General features: G+C 39.8%; 1 protein-coding gene across 4 annotated transcripts in view; it reads right to left on the bottom strand.

Moving 5' to 3' along the window:
* USPL1 (ubiquitin specific peptidase like 1) overlaps window positions 1-14,804 on the bottom strand; it is a 40,861-nt gene extending 26,057 nt beyond the window's left edge. For 3 of the 4 annotated variants that reach the window (XM_060080112.1, XM_060080114.1, XM_060080115.1), the window contains exons 1-3: window positions 14,700-14,804; window positions 5,874-6,039; window positions 5,229-5,357 (exon numbers count right to left, since the gene is read on the bottom strand). In XM_060080112.1, coding sequence (XP_059936095.1) covers window positions 5,229-5,357; window positions 5,874-5,972 — 228 coding nt within the window. In that variant the 5' untranslated portion in view covers window positions 5,973-6,039; window positions 14,700-14,804. Of the gene's footprint in view, window positions 1-5,228; window positions 5,358-5,873; window positions 6,040-13,524; window positions 13,657-14,699 lie in introns of those variants that run through there. The other variant, XM_060080113.1, reaches the window with a different exon arrangement.
* Window positions 14,805-15,229: the final 425 nt, after the last annotated feature.

Genomic DNA, 15,229 nt, shown 5'->3' with positions numbered 1-15,229 from the left:
TGAGTTACTCTAGAGTAAGCTAGCAAGGAAAACATACATAATTTTGCTTTAATAAAGAATCTAATGTTGAGTGAATTAAAAATTCCAACATTTTATGAGTGTATTATTCTTTTTAAGACAGGTACACTGCATAGCATTAAAAACTAGAAAAGTATTTTCAAACCAATAAAGTCGCACAGAGTAATCTGTATTGTTTCTCAGTTTTGAGACTGAGTATTAATCTGAGAGCACATCAGCATATCAATTTTACACCATATTGTGTCTAAGAATCAAACTGGCTGAATTTTAATAACTTCACCATGCATGAACACAATTGCAGGCAAATATCAAGAGTAAACAAATCACTAAAATAATCAATGAATTTCCCCTAAGTTTGAAAACTAGTAAAATATTTTACAAGACAACCGCAAGAAATCTACATACTGTGTGCCCTCATTTAAAATATGCTTTCTTCTACACAAGTATGGTAGATTGCTCCCTTGGTGGCCTCTAGTGAACTAAAGAACTATACCTCCAGATACTCATGCCCTTGTACAGTCAGCCCCCTGCCACACAGCCTCAGGCTTGGCCACGTGACTAGCTTTAATGGGACATTAGCAACCAGGATGCACATGCTTCATAAGCACTGGCTTATTGGGCTTGCCCTCTGGGAGCCCTCTTTCTGAACAATCTTTCTTAGTCCCAGCCATCACACTGTAAGGATCCCAGTTAGCCTCACCGAGAGACCCTCATGGAAAAGAAGTGAGATCCTGGCTGACTACCTGAGTTGAGTTCCCAGCTGGCAGCTAGCATCCACAGCCTGCCATGTGTACATTTTAGTTGTCCCAGCCAACAGTATGTGAAGTGTAAGAACTGCCTTGTCAACCCACAGAATCATAAGTGAAGCCATTAAGTTACTCTAGTGACTAAGTTTTGAGATGGTTCACTTCACAGCAACAACTAACTGAAATGCTCTCATTTAAAGTATGGCATTTTCTATACAAGCGAACACTATATGCATAATATTGTACTTACTTTGAAATTCTTTAGTTTAACAGGACAAGTTCTTGATTTTTCTGTTACCAACTAGCTGTGCAATCACCATCAACTAACAACTTGACCCTCAACTTTATACCGAGGTTATTTCCTTAGTCTTACCACACGTCAGAAGACAGAGAACACTAATCAATAGCAGTAATTTTGTATTCAGAGTCATCCAAAAAAATTGAAAACAAAACCTCAAAGAGATATTTGCACACCCATATTCACTGCAGCATTATTGACAATAGCCAGGAGGTAGAAGCAAACCAAATGTCCACGGACAAACAAATGGATAAAGAAAACGTGGTATATACATACAATAGAATATCATTCAGCCTTAAAAAGGGAAATCCTGTCATATGCGACAATAAGGATAAACCTTGAGGACATTATGCTAAGTAAAATCACAAAAGACAAAAACTGTATGATTCCACTTATATGAGGTACCTAGAGTAGTCAAATTCATAGAGACAAAGTAGAATGGTAGCTGCCAGGGCTACAGGGAGAAGTTGTTATTCAACGGGTACAGAATTTCAGTTTCGCAAGATGAAAAGGTTCTAGAGATATGTTATACAACAATGTGAATATAGCAAACACTCCTGAACTGTACACTTAAAAATGGTTAAGATGGCTTCCCTGGTGGCACAGTGGTTGAGAGTCCGCCTGCCGACTCAGGGGACACGGGTTCGTGCCCCGGTCTGGGAAGATCCCACATGCCGCGGAGCGGCTACGCCCGTGAGCCATGGCCGCTGAGCCTGCGCGTCCGGAGCCTGTGCTCCGCAGCGGGTGAGGCCACAACAGTGAGAGGCCCGTGTACCGCAAAAAAAAAAAAAAAAAAAAGGTTAAGATGGTAAATTTTATGTTTTTTTTAACAAAAAAATTTTTACTTTTTTTTTTTTTTTTTTTGCGGTATGCGGGCCTCTCACTGTTGTGGCCTCCCCCGTTGCGGAGCACAGGCTCCGGACGCGCAGGCTCCGGACGCGCAGGCTCAGCGGCCATGGCTCACGGGCCCAGCCGCTCCGCAGCATATGGGATCCTCCCAGACCGGGGCACGAACCAGTATCCCCTGCATCGGCAGGCGGACTCTCAACCACTTGCGCCACCAGGGAGGCCCAAAATTTTTACTTTTTTTTTTTAAAGGCAAAAAATAAAAAAAAAAACCTTTACCATTCTCAAGCAGAGTCAAAATCATGGTGTGCACATCCCACCAGCACCCCTACTTAATTAAAAACAACAACAACAACAAAAAATCACTCTTAGCCAGTGGGTAATATACAAAGAGTTTGCTGACTCCTTGTGTAAACCAATGTACTTCATAAAATACACTGGGCTCTTACTGATGATTAGAACATTTTCTAAAAACTAGATCAATAATTACTCTAAAGTTCTTTTTTTACATTTGCAAAGTATATACTTGAAACTCTTGGTTATTTTTTTTCCTCATTGATTAAAAAAGAATGCTTCAAAAACTAAAAATGCAAAAAAACCACATTTAACCATAATAGTTAAAACCACTGTTCTGAGAACAGAGACTTCTCTATTCTGGTAGTCCTTGGTTAAAGAACTCTACTGAAATATTACGTATTGTTCAGAAGAGGGAAAAAAGTAATTTTCTTCTAGAATCAGTAAGTTTTATTTTTCTCTCTTTCCAGTGCTCACAATTCTATAACTTTATTCTGAGCTAGTTAATTAGTAAACTCTGTAGAGTCTGGTGTTACAGATGAGCTGAGCTGTCAAGTCTCCTAAAGTCAAGCCCTCCCCTTGTGCAATAGAGCCTGTCATTTGCTCTAGGGATATCCCTCCAGCAATTCTGTGACACTTTCTCCTATTTTTCCCTCTCCATTGGATATAACCAGCATACAAACATGCTGTTGTTTTTCCCAACTTAAAAACAAACAAAAGTATAACTGTTCCCTCCGGGTACTACCCCACGTCTATATTTCTCAATTCTTCCTCTCCCATTTTCCATCACTCAGTCCAATCAGGCTTTTACCACTACTACTTTACCAAAACTACTCTAATCAAGGCCTGCAAAGACCCCCATGACACTCCAGTCAATGGTGAGTTGAGTCCTCAGCCACCTTGAGTTCTCACTGGAATTGACAGTAAATCATTCCTTCCTTCATTAAGTATTTTTTCACTTGACATCCAGGACAATATACTTTCCTTTCTGAGATTACGCCTACCTCACTCTCCACGTCTCTCACTTCTTTGCTGGCTCCACTTCACCTCTCAAACTTTTTAATGCTGGAGTGTTCCAGGGTTCAGTTTTGCAACTCTTTATCCACACTCTTGGTAAACTCACCCAGCCTCATGGTTCAATTACTTACTGAACCATGTAAGTTCATGTAAGTTTGCTGATGACTCCCAAATGTATATATCCAATCTTAGACTCTCCACCTAACACCAGACACATAGATCCAACTGTTTACTCCATATACCCAGTTATTAGATAGATGCCTCAAGCTTGATTGCTCCTGATCTCCTGATCTTTCCCCCAGATCTTCCTCTTCCCAAAGTCTTTCTCAGTTCAGCAACCGGCAGCTCCATTCTTCCAGTTATTCAAGCCAAATATCTGGGGATCATCCTTGATTCCTCCCTTTCCTACCATGTACCCCACTCTTTCAGCATATCCTTTTAACTATCAAAATACTTATAGAATCCAACCATGCCTCATCAACCTGGCCGCTACTTGTTCTCCCTGGAACACTACAACTGCCTTCCAACCATTTCCCTGCTTTAGATCTTGCCCATCACATTTTTTTCAACATGAAAATCAGATCATGTCACTCCTCTGCCAAAATCCCTACTATGGTTCTTTATTTCATAGTAAAAGCCAGCAAATGGCCTACAAGGCTTTACTGGATCCATCCCATCTTCCCTTATTCTGCTTCACTCACTCCAATCCAGCTCTGCTGGTTTCCCTGCAGTAGCACGAATGTGGACAGGCAGCCTCCGCTCTCTCAGGACCTTGTATCTGCTACTCTCCCCACCTGGAAGGCTCACTCCTCAGGTATCCGCAGGACTTGTTCCTCTTCATCTCTTTCAGATCTTTGCTCAAATGTCACTTTCTCAATTAACAGTTTCCTCCTATACTTTATTTAAAATTGCAAATTACCCACTCTCTGATACTCCAGTCCCTGTGGCTTTATTTTTCTCTACAGCACTTTTCATTACCTCACACAAAAAAGTATGCTTTCCTTTTTTATTTTCTTTCCCAATCTAGTATATAGCCTTGTTGAGAGCAAGAAATTTTTGTTTTATTCACTGTATCCTAGCATCTGGAACAGTGCCAACATGGTGACACACAAATAAATATTTATTGCATAAATGCAAAAAAATAATTTATTTCTATTTGTAAGAATACCTGAAATTTTCTTTAAGTGTTACCCAACAAAAGTATCTATCACCAACAATATAATATAGTCTAGTATTTTCCAAAACTGGCTGGTCATCAGACAGTTTATAAAAGTTATAAAACTACAGAACTCTGGGCCAACTCTATGCAATAAGCATCTAGGTGAGACCCAGAAATTTTTAAAAAGCTTTCCAAGGATTCTGATAAACTGCTAGTTTACCTGGAATAATACATATCTGAAATTAGATGACTGTATTCCAATCACTGCTCTGCTGCTTTATGAAGATGTGGTGTTCCTAAACCCTCTGCATCTGTTTTCTTATTCATAACATGGAAATACCTACCTTGCAAAGTTTTGAGAATTAAGTATGTATATGACAGTTTCATAAGTTGTCAAGTACAGTAAGATATAGAGCATTATGGAATTTAACGAGCTCCTGTGTAAAAAGTTGTGCCAGTGGGTACAAATTACTATAATTCTAAGATATTTAGAGCCTTATGTACATAATACTTAGAGATTAATAACCTTTTCAGTAAGTCCCAAAGTTAATAAACAACACATGAGAATAACAACAGCTAAAAGGACCTCCACAAGGTTTAAAAAAAAAATCTTGAAATATATTCTCTCTTCTCACAAGTCTAATGACAATAAAAACAAACATCTTCATGTAATGACTCAGGAAATCAAGTGGCAAAATAAAATATTTAAAATTACATACCAGACAGATCTAGAGACTAACTACATATTAAAAACATACAGTCTAAAAACTACAAAATGAGTACAAATTTAAACACTGAAGAAAAAAGCAAAAGGCGAAAACTTCAATACTATCTAAGATTAATACTTTACCTGCAGATCCTCACACAAAAAGACAGATTCTTGAAAACTAATTCGGTAAGTCTTTAAGGCTTTTAACTTTCCCTTCGTCCTACAAGCAGGGCAATACCCATCTGACGGCACTTTAGATGAATCATAATTCTAAAAGAGAAAAAAAGTAAATTAAAATATAGACATTCCTAGATTGTATAAAATTACAAAAAGTTAAATGGAAAAGTAACCAGAAAAAAAATGTACAATTTTCACCTAGAAGTGTCCTGGCAAGATAGCTTAAAGATAGCAAATAAAAGAAGTGCATATAGGCTTTAATACAGCTATTGTTCCAAAAAGAATATATTCTAGTTTTAAATATTAAATTAAGTATTAAAGATAGCATCAGTTTTATCTGCAAGAAAAAAAGTAATGTCAACTGTCACTGAAAATACATTCAACATTTTCAAATAGTAAACTATACGGTCTATGTTTTATTTCTACTTTTACATATCAATAAAACATAGAGAGGTAAACAGAGAACAATCTTTCGCCATTACTGTAAGATTTCCGTGGAAGATACAGTTTTTTTTAAATTAACTGGTAAAGTTAAAACCAAATTTAAGTCTTAAAAATAGGAGAGAAAAAAACCAATTTTGCACTGAGGCAAAAAATAAGTTCACTAACTTTTCCCAAATACCCCACCATGTGGAGTGAAGATATCCCTATATCAGTCCCTGGTCCAATCACTGGCAAACCATTTCCAATCTTCGGGGAATCCATCATTCCGAGTCATTGGCTAATTTATGTCACTTGAAACATGTCAATATCACTAAGGATTTTTCAATGAACCCTGGAAAAAAAAAAGTTAATAGACAATTTTTATAAGATGTATGCATATTAAGTATATTTTGAGAACTATATATCTTATGTTAAACATATTCTGAAATTGTAATCTTGAAGTGAAAACAAAATACCTAAATTTATTTAAAGATCTAGCAAATTTGTGGAGAGAGGGCAAAAACTGGCAATAGGACCAGTCTTCACAGTAGACTAATTTGTAAGCAAATTTATCAAAACTTGTAATAGAGATAGCTATTTCTTAAATATATTGACGAGAGCTTGAAAACCTAAGTTTTTAGTCTACGCGCAACTTGAAACAAATATGTAAGCATTATACCAAGAAAATATTTAAATAAAACACAGATCCGTTGTGCCATTACTTAACAAGGACAAACGAACCCTATACATTCCTATTGCTTTCAACTGCCAAGAATACATCACCAACTGAGAACAGTGCCACTTTTTAAATAAAAGCTACCAACAAAATACTATTTTACATTAAAGTAAATAATCTGTAATGGAACACTGTCAATCGTACAATGTTTTGAGTGTAGACCCATGGAGTAGAATCACATTTAGTAAAGTTGAAGTTATGAAACTGGAGCTCAGTGTAAGGGAAAAGTAATTGTTAACAGTGGTTCAGATATGGATTTCAAATACAACGAAAACAAGATAAAGGAGAACTTTAAGCAGAGTGAATCACCACTTCACAGGGATGTTGTAAAACACTTTCAAGCAAAAGTCTTTCCCAAATCTAAGAATCCATGATTCTATGACAACCACTTCCTAGGAAACTGGGGCTCACAGATTCACTTTAAAAACTAGTTATGTGGGCCTCCCTGGTGGCGCAGTGGTTGAGAGTCCGCCTGCCGATGCAGGGGATGCGGGTTCGTGCCCCGGTCTGGGAGGATCCCATATGCCGCGGAGCGGCTGGGCCCGTGAGCCATGGCCGCTGGGCCTGCGCGTCCGGAGCCTGTGCTCCGCAACGGGAGAGGCCACAACAGTGAGAGGCCCACATAACGCAAAAAAAAAAAAAAAAAAAAAAGGAAAAAAAAAAAAACTAGTTATGCTATTGTTTCCTGCTGTATAAACTTTACACACCTTTCAAGCCAAGGAATAATTTCAAAAATAAAAATGCTTTTTAGAAAAGTATCAGTGGAGGATAGCCTCATCCACCAGAGGGCAGACAGCAGAAGCAAGAAGGACTACAATTCTGCAACCTGTGGAAGGAAAACCACATTCACAGAAAGAGAGACAAAACGAAAAGGGAGAGGACTTTGTACCAGATGAAGGAACAAGACAAAACCCCAGAAAAACAACTAAATGAAGTGGAGAGAGGCAACCTTCCAGAAAAAGAATTCGAATAATGATAGCGAAGATGATCCAGGACCTCGGAAAAAGAATGGAGGCAAAGATTGAGAAGGTGCAAGAAATGTTTAGCAAAGACCTAGAAGAATTAAAGAACAAACACCTAGAAGAATTAAAGAACCAACAAACAGAGATGAACAATACAATAACTGAAATGAAAAATACACTAGGAAGGAATCGATAACAGAATAACTGAGGCAGAAGAATGGATAAGTGACCTGGGAGACAGAATGGTGAAATTCACTGCTGCGGAACAGAATAAAGAAAAAAGAATGAAAAGAAATGAAGACAGCCTAAGAGACCTCTGGGACAACATTAGACACAACAACATTTGCATTATAAGGGTCCCAGAAGGAGATGAGAGAGAGACAGAAAGGACCCAAGAAAATATTTGAAGAGATTATACTCAAAAACTTCCCTAACATGGTAAAGGAAACAGCCACCCAAGTCCAGGAAGCGCAGAGAGTCCCAGGCAGGTTAAACCCAAGGAGAAACACGCTGAGACACATAGTAATCAAATTCGCAAAAATTAAAGACACAAAAAAATTATCGAAACCAACAAGGGAAAAAACGACAAAAAACATACAAGGGAACTCCCATAAGGTTAACAGCTGATTTCTCAGCAGAAATTCTACAAGCCAGGAGGAAGTGGCACGATATATTTAAAGTGATGAAAGGGAAGAACCTACAACCAAGATTACTCTACCGGCAAGGATCTCATTCAGATTCAACGGAGAAATCAAAAGCTTTACAGACAAGCAAAAGCTAAGAGAATTCAGCACCACCAAACCAACTCTACAACAAATACTAAAGGAACTTCTCTAAGTAGGAAACACAAGAGAAGAAAAGGACCTACAGAAACAAACCCATAACAATTAAGAAAATGGTAACAGGAACATACATATTGATAATTACCTTAAACGTGAATGGATTAAATGCTCCAACCAAAAGACACAGGCTTGCTGAATGGATACAAAAACAAGACCCATCTATATGCTGTCTACAAGAGACCCACTTCAGACCGAGGGACACATATAGACTGAATGTGAGGGGATGTAAAGCTATTCCACGCAAATGGAAATCGAAAGAAAGCTGGAGTAGCAATACATGTATCAGATAAAATAGACTTTGACATAAAGAATGTTACAAGAGACAAGGAAGGACACTACATAATGATCAAGGGATCAATCCAAAAAGAAGATATAACAATTACAAATGTTTATGCACCCAACATAGGAGCACATCAATGCATAAGGCAACTGCTAACAGCTATAAAAGAGGAAATCGACAGTAACACAATAGTGGGGGACTTAAACACCTCACGCTAATGGACAGATCATCCAGACAGAAAACTAATAGGAAAACACAAGCTTTAAATGACACAGTAGACCAGATAGATTTAATTGATATTTATAGGACATTCCATCCAAAAGCAGCAGATTACACTTTCTTCTCAAGTGCACATGGAACATTCTCCAGGATAGATCACATCTTGGGTCACAAATCAAGCCTCAGTAAATTTAACAAAATTGAAATCATATCAAGCATCTTTTCTGATCACAACGCTATGAGATTAGAAATCAATTACAGGGAAAAAATCATAAAAAACACAAACACATAGAGGCTGAACAATACATTACTAAATAACCAAGAGATCACTGAAGAAATCAAAGAGGAAATCAAAAAAATACCTAGAGACAAATTACAATGAAACACAATGATCCAAAACCTATGGGATGCAGCAAAGGCAGTTCTAAGAGGGAAGTTTATAGCAATACAAGCCTACCTCAAGAAACAGAAAAATCTCCAGTAAACAATCTAACCTTGGGCCTCCCTGGTGGCGCAGTGGTTAAGAGTCCGCCTGCCGATGCAGGGGATACGGGTTCGTGCCCCGGTCTGGGAGGATCCCATATGCCGCGGAGCGGCTGGGCCTGTGAGCCATGGCCGCTGGGCCTGCGCATCCGGAGCCTGTGCTCCGCAACGGGAGAGGCCACAACAGTGAGAGGCCCGCATACCGCAAAAAGAAAAAAAAAAAAAAAAAAAAAAACAATCTAACCTTACACCTAAAGGAACTAGAGAAAGAAGAACAAACAAAACCCAAAATTAGTAGAAGGAAAGAAATCATAAAGATCAGAGCAGAAATAAATGAAATAGAAACAAAGAAAACAATAGGAAAGATCAATAAAACTAAAAGCTGGTTCTTTGAGAGGATAAACAAAATTGATAAACCTTTAGCCAGACTCATCAAGAAAAGAGGGAAAGGACTCAAATCAATAAAATCAGAAATGAAAAAGAAGTTACAACAGACACCCCAGAAATACAAAGCATCATAAGAGACTACTACAAGCAACTCTGCCAATAAAATGGACAACCTGGAAGAAATGGACGAATTCTTAGAAGGGTATAACCTTCCAAGACTGAACCAGGAAGAAACAGAAAATATGAACAGACCAATTGCAAGTAATGAAATTGAAACTGTGATTAACAATCTTCCGACAAACAAAAGTCCAGGACCAGATGGCTTCACAAGTGAATTCTATCAAACGTTTAGAGAAGAGCTAACACCCATCCTTCTCAAACTCTTCCAAAAAACTGAAGAGGAAGGAACACTCCCAAACTCATTCTATGAGGCCACCACCATCCTGACACCAAAACTAGACAAAGATTCTACAAAAAAAGAAAATTACAGACCAACATCACTGATGAATATAGATGCAAAAACCCTCAACAAAATACTAGCAAACAGAATCCAACAACACATTAAAAGGATCATACACCACGATCAACTGGGATTTATCCCAGGGATGCAAGGATTCTTCAATATATGCAAATCAATCAATGTGATACACCATATTAACAAATTGAAGAATAAAAACCATATGTTCATCTCAATAGATGCAGCAAAAGCTTTTGACGAAATTCAACACCCATTTATGATAAAAACTCTCCAGAACGTTGGCAGAGAGGGAACCTCTGCTAACCTCAACATAATAAAAGCCATATATGACAAACCCACAACAAACATCATTCTCAATGGTGAAAAACTGAAAGCATTTCCTCTAAAATCAGGAACAAGACAAGGATGTCCACTCTCGCCACTATTATTCAACATCGTTTGAAAGTCCTAGCCATGGCAATCAGAGAAGAAAAAGAAATAAAAGGAGTACAAATTGGAAAAGAAGAAGTAAAACTGTTGCTGTTTGCAGATGACACGATACTATACAGTCTTTAGAGAAATACTATTTTCTTTAGAGAATCCTAAAGATGCCACCAGAAAACTACTAGAGCTAATCAATGAATTTGGTAAAGTTGCAGGATACAAAAATTAATGCACAGAAATCTCTTGCATTCCTATACACTAACAACAAAAGATCAGAAAGAGAAATTAAGGAAACAATCTCATTCACCACTGCAACAAAAAGAATAAAGTACCTAGAAATAAACCTACCTCAGGAGATAAAAAGACCTGTACTCAGAAAACTATAAGACACTGATGAAAGAAATCAAAGATGACACAAACAGATGGAGAGACATATCATGTTCTTGGATTGGAAGAATCAACATTGTGAAAATGACTATACTACCCAAAGCAAACTACAGGTTCAATGCAATCCCTATCAAATTACCAGTGGCATTTTTTACAGAACTAGAACAAAAAAGTCTTAAAGTGTGTATGGAAGCACAATAGACCCCGAATAGCCAAAGCAGTCTTGAGGGAAAAAAATGGAGCTGGAGGAATTAGACTCCCTGACTTCAGATGATACTACAAAGCTACAGTAATCAAGATAGTATGGTACTGGCACAAAAACAGAAATATAGATCAATGGAACAGGACAGAAAGCCCAGAGATAAACCCACGCACCTGTGGTCAACTAAGCTATGAAAAAGGAGGCAAGGATATACAATGGAGAAAAGACAGCCTCTTCAATAAGTGGTGCTGGGAAAACTGGACAGCTACATGTAAAAGAATGAAATTAGAACACTCCCTAACACCATACACAAAAATAAACTCAAAATGGATTAGAGACCTAAATGTAAGACCAGACAGTATAAAATTCTTAGAGGAAAACATAGGCAGAACACTATGACATAAATCACAGCAAGATCCTTTTTGACCCACCTCTTAGAGAAATGGAAATAAAAACAGAAATAAACAAATGGGACCTAATGAAACTTAAAAGCTTTTGCACAGCAAAGGAAACCATAAACAAGACGAAAAGACAACCTCAGAATGGGAGAAAATATTTGCATATATTTTGAAGCAACTGACATAGGATTAATCTCCAAAATTTACAGGCAGCTCAATATCAAAAAAACAAACGACCCAATCCAAAAATGGGCAGAAGACCTAAATAGACATTTCTCCAAAGAAGATATACAGATTGCCAACAAACACATGAAAGAATGCTCAACATCATTAATCATTAGAGAAATACAAATCAAAACTACAATGAGATATCATCTCACACTGGTCAGAATGGCCATCATCAAAAAATCCAGAAACAATAAATGCTGGAGAAGGTGTGGAGAAAAGGGAACCCTCTTGCACTGTTGGTGGGAATGTAAATTGATACAGCCACTATGGAGAACAGTATGGAGGTTCCTTAAAAAACTAGAAATAGAATTACCATATGACCCAGCAATCCCACTACTGGGCATATACCCTGAGAAAATCATAATTCAAAAAGAGTCATGTACCAAAATGTTCACTGCAGCTCTATTTACAATAGCCAGGAGATGGAAGCAACCTAAGTGTCCATCATCGGATGAATGGATAAAGAAGATGTGGCACATATATACAATGGAATATTACTCAGCCATAAAAAGAAACGAAATTGAGTTCTTTGTAGTGAGGTGGATGGCCCTAGAGTCTGTCATATAGAGCGAAGTAAGTCAGAAAGAGAAAAACAAATATCGTATATGAACGCATATATGCGGAACCTAGAAAAATGGTACAGATGAACTGGTTCGCAGGGTATAAATGGAGACACAGATGTAGAGAACAAACGTATGGACACCAAGGGGGGAAAGTGGTGGGGCGGTGGGGGGGGGATGAACTGGGAGATAGGGATTGACATGTATACACTAAAAGGTATAAAATAGATAACAAGAACCTGCTGTATACAAAATAAATAAAATTCAAATATTCAAAAAAAAAGTATCAGTGGATGTCAATATGCTATTCCTAAAGAAATATCCAAAAGCAGGGTTTCTCAACCACAGGATTATCGACATTTTGGCCCAGATAATTCTTCTGTTGTGAGGGCTGCCCTGTGTGTTAAGAGGATGTTTAGCAGCATAAATGACCGCTATGTGCTAGATGCCAACAGCACCCACCCCTCAGCTGTGACCATGTCTCTAGACATTGCCAAATGTCCCTCCCTCCTCTCCCCTCCCAGGGGGAGGGGGGGATCACCCCATTGAGAACCACTGCCAAAAGGGTAAAAACAAGTGTGGTGATAGCCTTTTCTTTTTAATCTCCTCACAGACAATACTAATTGGTTAACTTTGGCTGGCTCTATTTATAATCTACTTACAAAAGGGAACTATATAGTAAAGTGCCAAACTTCTGGTTCCAGAGTGGATAAAAGCATGAGCTTTAGGTTCAGAAATTTATTTGTGACGTTAGTTTGTTCTAAGAATTAAATGTGATAATACACGTAAAATGCTTAGCACCTGACACAGAGTAAATTGCAACCACTATTTGGTGCTATTTTATACTTTATGCAGAAAATATGCAGCACTGCTTGGATCATTATGCAGTATTCTCAAAAGAGAAGTTGGTAAGCTATGTATCTGGAACAAATTTTTTTTGATGAAAATTTCCATCCACCTGAGGGATTAAGAAAACTTTTCCAGCTGTTCTCTCTCTCTCTTCTCTCTCTCTCTCTCTCTCTCTCTCTCTGTTATAAATAAAACATGAGGAGCCTTCAAATCTGCTCTCCTGATCCTATCACCCAACATTTCAATGGGAAAAACAGGCAGGTTGGTGGTTGAAATTCTTAACATGCAGAACATCCAAAAGAAAATTCACTTAAAAAATACCCTATGTACAAAACCTGGGGTGATTCGTACAACTTAACTTGTTTCTAAATGACCGCCTTCATTGTCCTCCCTTCAAAATTACCTGTTCCTGCTCCTCTTGTTTGTATCTCACCTAGACTTTGGCATCTCCATCCTTACACACACAAACTAGAACATCTGAGTGGTTCTCGGGACTTCCCTGGTGGTCCAATGGTTAAGACTCCGTCCTCCCAATGCAGGGGGCACGGGTTCCATCCATGTTCGGGGAACTGGGGAACTAAGATACCGCATGTCACACGACGCGCACAAAAAAGAAAAAGAAAAATTTGAGTGGTTCTCTACTCTTTCACTTCCCTCTTCTTTACTTAGTGAAAGTCATCAAATCCTACGGACAGTTCTTTGGAAGCATCTCAAATCCCCACCTCTCTTTCTATCCCATTCCCACTCAGTATCATGCCAAAGTGATGCTTCTATAAAACAAGTCCGAGTCTGTCGCTACTCAACTGAAAATCCTCTGCTGACTCCAGTGTGATTATAGGAAAGTTCAAACAGCTCCGTATGACCTAAAGCTCACTGCACTCTGAGACCACTGGTTTTCCAGCCTTACCCTCCTCTACATTTCAACTTCCCAAAAGCCCGAATGTCAATTACTAACCCAGTAGGGACCCAGGTACGGCACAACCAAAGTGTGAAGTTGTCTCTGGGGACAGCGAAAGAAGCAATTAAGCTTAATTTACAGCCCCATGTGCAAAATGGGGAAACCCAGAGAACCAGCTGTTCGAAGAAGGCCTTATACCCGTTAGAGCTTTCCCTCCAAGACCAAGTGGGCTCAGCACGCGAACTGTCAAAGGTAAGGCCACAACAGACTTGAAACCGAGGAATCGGGTCGGCTTTCGGCGCCCAGCCCTGTCTGGTACCCAACCCAGCCGTCCAGAATCACAGACTAAGACACGTCACTTACAAAACCCAACCTTGGAAACCTAGGAGGAGCAGGGTTCCGTTAATCCTCCCCATCTCCACGCTCCTTGGGAAAGCGGGGGCGGGGGAGACTCTGGTTTCTCTTCAGCATTTACCTCTCTGAGTCCAAACGAATGAATCTGTGACTCCATTCCAATACCTTAACCACCAAGCCTTCCCACCTGAACCTACTCCCATCCTTTCCCCCTCCCAGCCGAGCCCCTCCTTTCAGCGAGCAACTATCCCATAGATCAGCCCAGCTCTGTCCCCCTTCTCTATTTCAGGAGCTGAATCAGGAAACTACTCCGTCTTCTCCCTTACCTGCCGCGGGTTCTCCCCTTCTTCGCGCCGGATCGCTCCGAACTGCTCCACACCAGAGTGCAACGTTCAACACACGTTCCCCTCAGCCTGCTCCTCCCCCACCGGCCCCTCCGCTGGAAAAGCAGCTTCCGGTTTGAGTCCGCGGCTAAAGAGTTCCCCTTCCTGCCCCGCGCGGGGCCTGAAAGGACGTAAGCGTGGTGGGGAAGGCAAAGACTGAAGCACTTCCGTCAGGCCTCCGCAGAGAGGCGTGGCTGTCCGCCCGGCTGCCGCAGTTGTAGTTTCAGCTGCGGCGACGACTAGGGGCGGGGCCGGTGGCTGCAGAGCCCGCCATATGTGAGTGGCGGGGTTTGGGGTGGCGACATTTCTGGAAGCTGCTGGAAAGCGCTCGAGTGGCGGAGGTGACGCCGGCGGCCAGTGGGTGGGGCGTGATTAAAACTAGTGCGCGGTCGGCAGCGGAGGGATTACGCTGAGGAAAGAAACCGGAACGCATCTCGTTGCGCTCTGGCCGCGCGAGCCCGGGTCGGAAGGCG

Source organism: Mesoplodon densirostris, chromosome 17, assembly GCF_025265405.1.
Source record: "Mesoplodon densirostris isolate mMesDen1 chromosome 17, mMesDen1 primary haplotype, whole genome shotgun sequence".
NCBI lineage: Eukaryota > Metazoa > Chordata > Mammalia > Artiodactyla > Ziphiidae > Mesoplodon > Mesoplodon densirostris.
This window is presented reverse-complemented; position numbering and strand designations above follow the sequence as displayed.